We start from the raw sequence: 12398 nt of genomic DNA, 5'->3' as shown, positions 1-12398 counted from the left end.
GTTGGAGGAAAAAATGGAAAAGAAAGAAGATTCCTGACAAAGAGAGCAACGTGTGCAAAGGCTCAGTTGGGGAAGAAGGTGATGGGGCTGGAGGCCAAAAGACAGTATAGGAGACCCCCAAAGTGATCCCCATAAGAAAGATGAGGACCTGAGTTAAAGCACAGACCATAAAGAGCCATAACACAGACAACAATGTCATAAGTTAGCTGTAGGTAGAGCACTATGGAAATTTCTGGAAGGAAAGAACTCCTTCAGCTAGTGTGTTCACTAGTTACTTCATTAAAAAGGAAGCATTAAATCTGGGGTTTGAATTGGGGATGAGTTGTGACCTATGGTCTTAAAAACAAAATCTAAGAGGACATCCCCAAAACCCAAGATTGGAGAAAGCTCAATAAATGCATACAGGAAATTGCTCTGCAATTTCCTGAACAAATAATTATCTGAACAAATAATTATCTCATCTGGGCTCCCTAGAAAACAGAGCCTGAGGCAAAAAGTAAATGTTAATACATACTTTATTTGGGAGGTACAGTCAATGACAGTGAGAGTGAGAGGAGAGGGAAATGAGGCAAGGAAGAATGAGAAACCACCCAAACAAATGTGTTACTATGCTGGCTCCTGCTTCATAACAGCCTTGAAGACACAGAGCCAATTTCTTGGCAAGTGCACATACTAGACCACGTGGAATGTCTCTAGACAGGCTATATTGAGAAACCACACCTTGCAATAGTTAATCTGAGGGAGGAAGGGAGAGGACATTTATTTACTGGCTCTTTCCCTCCTCTGGTCTCCCATTGCACTACGTTTCTCCCTGGGGGAGTGAGCTTGCCTGCCCTTCCATGTTGCACCACCCAACCTCTTTGGCAGCCACTTCGGAAGCATGATGCTTTGTTCCAGTGGGGCCAGAAGTGTCTGGAGGAGCCAAAGCCTCCAGATGGTTGGTTTGCAGTGACAGATGTGCTTGCTGCAAGGGCAGCTGAGGTAGAGCGGGCAGCCTAGGGTTCGAGAGACAGGTGACTGTGAATCTGAGGCATCACATAGATGTGTGTGAAATAGCAGTCATAGAGGTTGTGATCAAGTTACCGCAGAGACTCTCTGACCCGGAAGTTGCCAACTTAAATCTCTCATGGGGCCTGCAGGTCATGTCAAAAGTGAAGTGGACCAGATGGAGATTGTTGCTGAATGTCCCCATCTCTGATCTACTGTTACCCCATGGGGCAGTGGGCCTGGTGTGGCCAGACCTTCTGATTTCTGAAAAGAAGCTAGAAATCAAGATTATGTAAATTCCACTGACTAAATGTTGAGAACTCCAGGAATTATGTAAAATACAAGACACTGATGGGCCAACATGGTGATCGTCAGCACAAATAGCTCTTCTAGCCACATCTAGTTGTAACCTTCAGTTGAGCTAGAAAACCACTGTGATCATTCAGAAAAGTGAGCCACAACTGCAGATGTGGCTATAAAGGCAGAGAGGTGGGCCAAATCTAGGGGCCCAGGTGAAAAAGAAATGACAGGCCTAGATCAAACATGAAGGGAAAAAAATCCAAGGCAGCAAAGATACAGCTGAGGGACCCTAGGGAAGCAGATGCTCTTGACAGATAATAAGGCAAGAAAGCAGATAGGAAAGAAGAGTGTTTGAAACAAAGTTATCATTTTTTTTTCCTAAGGCAGGTCTCACTTGGGACATTTTATGTCTTCAGATATCTCGAACTCCTGAAAGGGAGTTTGAGGACATGGGGACAAGGACGTTCTAACACTCATGACTGCAGTATGATGTGGTCCAGTTCCTCATACACAGCTGCTAACTTTCATTGGAACTGTGGGGAAACTGTTGGCTGATTATTTCACAGTGTTATCTTTTTATTGTTTCATAACCATACCCATTAGTTCGTTGCACAACTTAGCCTCAGGACTTTTTGTGTTGGAAAACTTAAGGACATGTGAGAAAGATAAGGAATTCCTGTAAAGAATTGTCCACGTCCGTAGGCCAGAGACTGCATTTTTTGAATAACTTTTTATTTTGACATAAGAATTCCTGTATGCCTTTTACCTAAGTCATCAATTGTTAATATTTTGCCTTATTTGCTTTATAAGTTCTCTCTCATCATATACACGTAATTATATATCACGTATATAATATATATAATTACATATATATAAATATATACATATTATTAGTATCATTTGAGAGTAAATTGAAGACATTACGCTCCTTTACGCCTAAATATTTCAGTGTATTTCCTAAGAACATAGCCACAGTATCATTATCAAAATTAGGAAATTTAATATTGATATGATCTTTTTTCCTAATCCATAGTGTATATTAAACTTTTCTTAATTATGCCAATGATGTCTTACTCTGTAGCTATTTTTGTTTCCTGGTCCAAGATTCAATCTTGGATAATGCATTGCATTTAGCTATCATATCCTTTCAGTGAAGGCCTAGTTTTTTCCTTGCCCTTAACATATATCATTTAATACTACTAAAACTTATTCTAAATTACAATTATTTTTTTAAATTTATTTATTTTATTTATTAGTGTGTTTGTGTCTGTGTGAGGAAGATCAGCCCTGAGCTAACATCCATGCCAATCCTCCTCTTTTTGCTGAGGAAGACTTGCCCTGAGCTAACATCCGTGCCCATCTTCCTCCACTTTATATGGGATGCTGCCACAGCATGGCCTGACAAGCAGTGTGTCGGTGCACACCTGGGATCCGAACCCGGGCCGCCAGGAGTGGGGCGCACACACTTAACAACTATGCCACAGGGCTGGCCCTAAATTACAATCATTTTAATGGATTTTTTTTTTTTTTGGTGAGAAAGATTGGCCCTGAGCTAACATATGTGCCAATCTTCTTCCATTTTGTATGTGGGACATTGCCACAGCATGGCTTGATGAACGGTGTAGAGGTCTGTGCCCAGGATCTGATTGCGTGAACCCTAGGCCACTGATGTGGAGCGTGTGAACTTAACCACTATGTCACAGGGCCAGCCCCAATGGAATTTTTAAAATATCAGAAATGTAAAGTTAGCTAAATTTTTACACTGAAATACAGGTTAGAACTGACACTGGGACTTGAAATTTGCTGAATAGGAAACTCTTTTAGGACCATAAGGGAAAATAGACCAATCAAAGGGGTTGAGATTCGTGCTTTCCTTGTGTGCAAAGCCCTGTTAGGACAGAAAAACAACGTTTTCATCTGTGTTATCGAGCTGCACATCTCTCTCCCCTTCATTGTTCTTAGGTTTCTCAAACTACCTTTGGTGAAGGGTCAGTTTTGTTTCTACGGTTATCAGTGCTCTTTCCAGTCTATCAAGGACTGATCTTGTTGTAAAAATATGATAAAAATAAATTACTAGAACAAGGAAATAAAAATAGACATACAAAATTCGCATCCACTTTTTTCATTATTACATTCAACAGACAAACTTTCTCAAATTGCTTCAAGTTTCCAAATACCTACTCTGAATTTCTGTACTGATCGCATGCGTCTGCTCCTCGGACCACACTTTGAGTAGCACTGGTCTATGTTAGAGCATGTACCATATTTTGTTGTGTATGTGGACATCTTTTTCACTGGAGATGGATCTCTACAGCCTTCTCATGCTCATTTCATATCCCCCACAACCTGGATCAGGGGTTTTGCATCCCAGCACACTACATGCACCGTTGGACAGGAACTGAAAAATAAGGTATGGGCAGAAGCATGGCTTTGTAAAAATAACTCAGGCTCTAAGGTCAGGCAACGTGACTGAACTGTGATTCACTTCCTAGCTCTGTGGCTATTGGCAAGGCATTTAACTCCTGTGTGCCCCGGTTTTCTCATCTGTGAAATGTGGACAATAACATGCAACTTGGATTGTGAGGCAGAGTAAAGTATTCAGCACAATGGCCATTACTATTATTGCTAGTTCAACTACAATACACAGTCGAGTATAAAACCTCAGAAACAAACTACAATCTATATTCTCTGGGCAAGCTTTTACTACAAAGGGCCAGATAGAAAATATTTTAGGTTCTGTGGGCCATAAGTCCTCTGTTTCCACCACTTGGCTGCCATTGCAGTGCAAAAGCAGCCCAATGCAATATGTAGAGGATTGGGAGGTGGCTGTGTTCTAATACAATTTTATTTATGGACACTGACATTTGAATGTCATATCATTTCAAAAAATATTATTCTTCTTTTAACTTTTTTCCAACCATTTAAAAATGTAAAAATAATTCTTAGCTGGCAGGCCATATAAAAAACAAGCAACAGGTTGGATTTATGCTGCTGGCTTAAGTTTGTGGATCCCTGTGCTATACCCTTTCTGCCTCAATTCAGTTAAAAATGCCTGCTGCAGCTTGTCACCTGGGTCAATAGGCTGGGAAAGAAGGTGGGAAAAGTTGAATCTGCCATGTGCTAAGCATTTTTTTTTTTTTTTTGTGAGGAGATCAGCCCTGTGCTAACATCTGCCAATCCTCCTCTTTTTTTGCTGAGGAAGACTGGCCCTGGCCTAACATCCGTGCCCATCTTCCTCCACTTTATATGGGATGCCGCCACAGCATGGCCTGACAAACGGTGCATCAGCGCGCCTGGGATCCGAACCGGCGAACCCCGGGCTGCCGCAGTGGAGCGCGTGCACTTAACCGCTTGCGCTACCGGCTGGCCCCTAAGCATTTTTTTTAAATTTAACTTCATTTTGCAATAACTCAGACTTAGAAAAAAGTTGAAAAGCAGTACAAAGAATTCCTTGATTGATTCCCCAAATGTCCACATTTTACCACATTTGCTTTATCGTTCTGCATGTGTATACACTTTTTTTCTGAACTGTTTGAGAGTCAGTTACAAAGATGATGCCCTTTTGTTTCCTAAAAACAAAGACAGGGGCCGGCCCGGTGGCGCAAGCGGTTAAGTGCGCGCGCTCCACTGCGGCGGCCCGGGGTTCGCTGGTTCGGATCCCGGGCACGCACCGACGCACTGCTTGGTAAGCCATGCTGTGGCGGCGTCCCATATAAGGTGGAGGAAGATGGGCACAGATGTTAGCCCAGGGCCGTCTTCCTCAGCAAAAAAAAAAAAAAAGAGGAGGATTGGCGGATGTTAGCTCAGGGCTGATCTTCCTCACAAAAAAAAAAAAACAAACAAAAAACAAAGACATTCTCTTATATAACCACAGTGAAATTATCAAAATTAATACAAAACTATTATTCCATCTTTAGACCTAGTAATCTTATCAAAATCAGGAAATTAACCTACAGGCCTAATTCTGATTTCATCAGCTGTCCCACTAACATCCTGTATGTGCCAAAGATCTTATAGTCGTCATCTCTGGTAACTCTCCTAACTACCCAGCGAGTTTGATATTATTATCCCTATTTACCAATTGAAGGAACTAAAGCTCAGAGAGGTTAAGTAACTTGCCCACAGTCACACAGATATTAAGTGGCAGGGTTGGAATCCCAACTCAGGTGTGCCTGCCTCCAAAGCCCTTGCTCTTTAGTCCTAGACTAGGATGGCAGAGTTTGAAAACGGCTTCACAAGGAGTACAAGGAGAGGGAGTCAGTATTCCAGGCATGAAAATAACCTGAGAAAGGTCCAGTGAAAAAGGAGAGAAGGATAAGCATATGGAATTTTAGCTATTTCGTTACACAATATACAAGATTTTTTTGGAACATGGCTAAGGTTATTTTTTAACTTTTCAAAATCAAAAAATAATTTTTAACTTATTTTAAAAACAGATTCAGAAATTGACACAAAACTAATAAATGACTTAATGAGTTATATTATCGTGAATACCCTTGTAAGTACCCTCTAGTTCGAGAAACAAAACTTTGTTGCCCCTTTCCAGAAGCCCCTTGGGCCCCATCCCAATCTCAGCCCTCACCCCCATATGTAACCAACATTCTTGACTTTCATAGTCATCAATCCCAGCATTTAAAAACAAAACTAAGGTTTTTTAAAGATTCACAAGTTGTAAAAAATAGTGCTAACAAGAAAATTATTCTGACACTTGTTAAAATGATAAGGAAGACCTCCTTCAAGACTGTTGTGATAGGTGTCAACTCTATTGCAATAGGGGAGAGAGTTGGGTCTCAACTCTTAAGTACAGCAAAGGGAGCCGGCGATTTACAGCCAACCAGCAGCATGAGGGAGTTGTGGGTGGAAAATTATGAGGAGATGTCAAGGGATTCTTGCCAAGGGCAGGTCAAAGACTAGACATCAAGGGTGGGGGATAAGGAACTTGATCTGATATCAAGAGTGGGGAGATTCTCCCTAAAGTGACTCAGCAGGGTTCTTTGTAAGACTGGGCAATGGAGGCCAGGCAAGGACAGGACAGGCACAGAAGGCTGAGGTCCAGATCTAATCCAGTCCAGAAGAGTCTAGTCAGAGTGTCACCGACTAGTGCCCCGAGGAACTCAAGGGTGGGTTTGGAGGCATTTAACTGTTGTTATGTTAAGGAGACAACCAGTAGCCACCCTGAAGTTAACCAAGCCTCCCTACAAGAGCTGCGCCCATGACCTTACCTTATTTTTAACGCCAAGATCTCTTTAAGAGGAGATTAAGCCTCATTACCATAATGTGCAGTGTACCCGCCTCTTCCTTTTGAATATTCATTCCCTAACCAAATAAAAATTCCTCCTTTCCTTTGTTTGGGGACGCTGTGACTTTGGAAGTGATTACTCATGGCCTCCTATTTGCTGCAAATACATTTTAGTTTGTGAGACAACTTCCACTGGTGTAGAGTCTTATTTAACTCACCAGGAGGTGAGCCCACTTGGTTTGGTATCAAATTGGTGACCCAGATGGGACATACCCCTTCGTGGTGCCTGTGCCGCTGCCTTGATGTTGCTGCCCTGTCGGGAGACCCAGCGGCTGCACTGAGTGCTTTGCTCGGAGGATCTCTCCATGGAGGTGAGTGGCACCAACCCCACAGCATGGCTATGGGAGTTTATTTTCTTAAGTTGTCTCACAAAGCCTGTCTGTTGGGGCCTGGCTTTGGTGCTTGAGTCCCTACCTGGGGGAAACCTGGCTCAGGGGAGTGCGAGTCCCCTCTGTCTGGAGGGATCGCACGACTCCGGCCAATGCTCGGTTCTGGCGAAATGGGAGCAATCCCTGGTGACTAATCAAGGGTCAAACACCATCTGGAGATTGACTCATCTGGAGTGCTCTCAGTCTGTTTGTCTAGGGGTGAAATCCCCTCTGGAGATTGAATCTCATCTGGAGTAATGAGGTGGGGGTTCGAGGCCCCTTGAGGTCACTGAGTCTATCTTTGTGTTGTGCCTGTGATCAGAGGATGGGTCCCCTTGATGGGGTTAAACCACTTTGGAGTTGCTGAACCGTTTTTTTGTTGTTGTTTGTTTGTGTGTTTTGGTCGAGGACTCTCGACAGTAGTGTTTTTGTCGAGCCTGCTTGACATTTTCCACAGCCTGGCTTTTCTGGACTCCTAGGTCTTTCTTTTTCCTTGCCCTCCTTATCAGTGGTTTCACCCAGCGTCCACCCGTTTTATTTTCCCTTTAAGGATTTAGTTATGCAGCCTGGGTCTAGTTTCACGCTATTAGGGTGCTAAACCTCCTCTGGGCACAACCTTGTGGCATCTGCATCACCACTAACCATTACAGGATTCTCCTGGGAGGTTGGAAACAGACTACAAGAAAAGACGCTAGAATCCACAGTCAGAGAGCTCTTGCAATGACTAGTTTTAAGAAATTCATCAAATCTGTAGTCTCAGCCTCCTCTTGTGGTCTTAATGAAAGCTCTTCTCTGGGTTCTGCTGTCAGAGAGTCCGTGCTCCACCTCTGGGAGCTCTCCTCTGATTTGTGGTTATCTGGGGTGATTCCAGGTTGGCCCCTGGGTCGGTCACTTGACTGACAATCTGGTCAGTTATGGGGACAAGAGACCTGTATTGTGTAAACCGTTCTTCCGGGTTGTGTTACCTCAGTGCAGGAACTGTTGTCTGTGTGACCCTTATCTTGATAATCCTCAGGCAGAGGCCCTGAGGGCAAGCCCTGATCACCTTTTTCCTTTCTTTTTTCTGTGTTTGTCATCTCCTCTTTTGTCAGCAAGTTGAATTTAAGTTCAGGCTAGACCTGAGCAGAACCTGGACCTTCTGTAAAATTGAAAACTTGAAAACCTTTTGCCAGGGACTTAACTGTCAACCCCAGCAATGGGACTCCTGGCCCCCAGCCCGCTCTAGGCTTTTACCTCTGGCCTCCCTGGCTTGCTTTGTGCTGGCTCAGGGACTGGTTTCCCAGAGCTGAATGGGACTTCACTGGATCTTGTAGCTATATTGATGCCCGCAGATGGGCTCAGCACCCTTCTCCGGCCCATCTTCAGTTGGACACCAGCTTTGCGCCCATGGGGAGTGCCCCAGGCATCCCTGGAGACTCACCCCTTGGGTGCATTTTGACTCATTGGAAACACTTTCAATTAGATGAGTTATGTCCCAGAAACTCCATCTTAAAGAAAACTTGACTGCTTTCTCTGTGTCTTTATGATGTTGGTTTTCTGCTCCCACCTTCTCTAGAACCCAAGAGCCATTCTTTGAAATGCAAATGTTTCTCAAATATTAGTGAGTTTTGTATTGAGCCTGATTCATAGCAAAAGTTAATGTTTCTGTCTGTGTCCACCTGTGTGTTCATGTATGTTTATATATATGTGTGGGGGACCAAGTTTGGCCACCTCAAAATGTCTCTTTACCTTGATTGTTTTGGGAACAGGGGACTCTGAGGGAAGACTTGACCTCCCCCACCACTCACTGCCTGAAAGAATTTAAGATAAGAGGACTGTCCCCAAGACAAGCCTTCACAATAGATAACTCTGGGTATCGATAAACTGGGAAGGTCCTTGCTAAGTCTATTCTAATCAAAGTGCTGTTTACCAAAACATTTGTAAGGGAAATCTCCATTTGTAAAGGTATCTTCCTCTCTGTACCGGGAAGAGAGGGGGATGACGTCATCTCTAGAAACTTATCAATATTATTATTAATAATAACCTTACTCTTGTTTACTGTGCTTTTCTGGTAAAAGCAGCCCTAGAGGCACTTCAGATTCCACACAGTTCCTTTATCTCAGAAAAGATTATCACCTCTCTGGGAAGTATTATCTAGCCCATCACCAATTCCTAAGACTAAAAAAAAAAAAAAATGGCCAGAAGAGCACTCTCTCCAAAAATCTAGCATCTTGAATGTCTTCTCCAAAAATAAGTAAAAAGGCTTAGACCAAAATTTGGATTCATAACTAGGGATCCTTGTGCCTGATTCATGACAGTAATTTTAAAAGAATAGCTGTGGAACCTCTGTGTATGTACGTCTATATGTATGTTGTAAAGGTGAGATATTTTTCTACCTCTGGATGGTATGTCCAAAATCAAGAGCTCTATTGAAATTGGCTTAAAGTAAGTGCTTACATAAATTCTAAATGTAATAGAAAGTAACCCAAATGTCTTTCAAGTTAATGTGATATGAAATAATCTTTGGTGAATGAAAGCTTGTTTAAGTTTATTGGTTTGAGTAAAATGGACACGTCCTCAGAGTCATCAGCATTGGATATGATGCAGACGTGCAGCCTGCGTTTACTAGTGAGATAAGCTCATGTTATCCCTGTTTCAAATTTGTCAGCAAAAATAGCTTAAAATGAAAGCTAATTTTGTCCAATGTCCGTGAAGTTTGATTTAGATGTTAAGTGATTTAGAATTTATAGATAAACTTTTCACAATAATTATAGTTTGTGTACTTAACTTCCAAAATCTCTTTGGTAACTTGAAACTTTGAAGTTTTGCTAGGTTAAGGATAAAAATTCAGTGTATATTTAGATCATTTTCAAATAAGATAAGATATTAGATATTAATTACTAAATATAAGTCTATCTACTTTGGCTTATTACAGAAAAACTAAAAGGTGTTTTGAGTCTATTGGTATACGTGTCTTGTGTTTTATTAAGATTACACTATAAAGCAACATGTTTCCAGAAATCATTAAAAGTATTTGTAGGTTTGTCAGGCCACGGAAGGCTAATGAGAAAGAAAGTTTATAATTGCTTACTTAGTTTTTACTAAAAATTAAGGTTTCTAAGGGTTAAAATTCTAATATGTGATCAAAGCTACTAAAAATTAGGGCTGGCCTGGTGGCGTAGTGGTTAAGTGTGCACGCTCAGCTGTGGCGGCCCAGGGTTCGTGGGTTGGGATCCCGGGCACACACCAACGCACCGCTTGTCAAGCCATGCTGTGGTGGCATCCCATATAAAGTGGAGGAAGATGGGCATGGATTTAGCCCAGGGCCAGTCTTCCTCAGCAAAAAGAGGAGGATTGGTGACAGATGTTAGCTCAGTGCTGATCTTCCTCACACACACAAAAAAAGCTACTAAAAATTAAGGAAAATATGTTTGTATTCAAGGAAAGTAAGATATGTTTTTAGTAAAGAAAGTATGAAGAATAGAAATCTTTTTGTTTGGTTTGTTAAGAATGATAAATTTGCTCTAAAGTACCAGAAGGGAAGAAAGGAAGGCACGGATAAATTCTGAATGTAAAAAGTGAGAGAAAGTTTTGCAAGGTAAAACCCTGAGGAGTTTTATACGTGGTCAAGTTGGTTAAGATTAAACTAAACTAAATCCAATTAAGTAAATGAGTTTTAACGCCAAAAGTAAGCTAGTGCCTTCATTCTCTTAAAAGGATAATTTTTTTGATCTTGATAAAGAGGTTATAAAAAGTTTTTCTTTGCCTTTGAGTTAGTCTACCTTATTTGCATAAGTTCAATAGGAATCTGTTCTCCTTATAATAGGACACAATTGGAAACATTGGTTATAATATGAAGGCTTTGACTGGAAGGTCGTATTTAAGAGAAACATACAGACTCAGATATGACAAGACAGCTTTTGAGGAATAAAGGTTGACTTTCTGCAATAAAGCCTCTTGGAAATGTTGGCCTGATACTTTGTTTACAGAAGTTCCGAACAATCTTACCTGGTTAAGTAAGGAATATCACTTAGCTGGCAGGTGCAAGGAACCTCAATATTTTGGGGGACCTCAAGAAGAGAGGAATTCACCCAAATCTGTGGGTATTGCAGGCAAAGTCTGAGGACAAAATCCTTGGCTTGGCTTTCCTGGTCTCGAGAGACCTTTGAAGTTCAATTTGAGATTCCTTATAAAAAGTTCCAGCAAAGCAGATTTAAAAGAGCCTGTATGATCAATTGCTATTCTTGCTGTACTTATGTAAATAATTCGGCCAAATTTATTGAAACTAGACTTATTTTACAAACTAGTTAGTCTTAATTTGGCTATCTTTGATAAAAATGAAGGTGACTTTAGAGAGAATAATTATTTCAGTTGAAACTATAGTACATATTTGCGGATATTAGATCCTAGTTCTGTTAATTGTCTTTGAGGTTTTTGTTTTATATCTGTTTACTGGACTGGATCCTGAATTCTTCTAGTCTCCTGAAATATCTGGCTACAAATCTCTGAACTAACGTTTTCAATTTTCCCATCATTTTCATTTGGAATCACTGAGAATTGAACCTACACTTTTTCCTGAAGCCCTGCAAACTGAAGCAGTACAACTTGATATAAACTTGAGAGATCACCACGACAGCATGCCTGTTGCTGTGTAAACCAAAGGGAAGCTACAAGAGATGCTTCAATGCTGACATCTAAAAATCTTCCTAACTGGCTGTCCCCTGAACTCAGAATCTGGTTTATAACTTGCTCCAACCATTAAACTTGTTTTTCTTTTGTTTCCATAGAAATGCTTCTTATTAAATACCTGATTGCATGCTTCCACAATATAGGCCTAACTTTTTTTTTTTTTTGTGAGGAAGATTGGCCCTGAGCTAACATCTGCCAATCCTCCTCTTTTTGCTGAGGAAGACTGGCCCTGGGCTAACATCCATACCCATCTTCCTCCACTTTATATGGGACGATGCCACAGCATGGCTTGATAAGCAGTGTGTCAGTGCACGCCTGGGATCCAAACCAGCGAACCCCGGGCCGCCGCAGCGGAGCGAGCACACTTAACCGCTTTGGCAACCGGGCCAGCCCCAGGATAGGCCTAACTTTTATGAACAATTCAGGGCTATGCCTCTTGTGACCTGCAAACCTATTTGAAGATTAGCTGTAAATTCTGCTCCTCTACTGGTCCCTTTGACAACACCCATGCTCAGCAGGGTGTACAGAAGACAGACCTTCAACCTGTGCCCCTCAAGAATGAGGAGCAGGATAAAACTAGAGGGGGGATTTGTTACCGACTAGTGCCCCAAGGAACTCAAGGGTGGGTTTGGAGGCATTTAACTGTTATGTTAAGGAGACAACCAGTAGGCACCCTGAAGCTAACCAAGCCTCCCTACAAGAGCTGCGCCCATGACCTTACCTTATTTTTAATGCAAAAATCTCTTCAAGAGGAGATTAAGCCTCATTACCACAAT

The 12398-nt window shown here is 41.8% G+C and overlaps 1 protein-coding gene across 1 annotated transcript in view; it reads left to right on the top strand.

Annotated features, from left to right (window-relative positions):
* Nucleotides 1-6832: 6832 nt before the first annotated feature.
* GLB1 (galactosidase beta 1) overlaps nt 6833-12398 on the top strand; it is a 94608-nt gene continuing 89042 nt past the window's right edge. Inside the window, exon 1 of the mRNA XM_058554586.1 lies at nt 6833-6897. Within this exon, the coding sequence (XP_058410569.1) occupies nt 6892-6897 (6 nt within the window). The 5' untranslated portion in view covers nt 6833-6891. The remainder of the gene's footprint in view (nt 6898-12398) is intronic.

This window comes from Diceros bicornis, chromosome 2 (assembly GCF_020826845.1).
Source record: "Diceros bicornis minor isolate mBicDic1 chromosome 2, mDicBic1.mat.cur, whole genome shotgun sequence".
Taxonomy (NCBI): Eukaryota; Metazoa; Chordata; class Mammalia; order Perissodactyla; family Rhinocerotidae; genus Diceros; species Diceros bicornis.
Note: the sequence above shows the minus strand (reverse complement) of the source record. Positions and strands in the feature narration are given on the sequence as shown.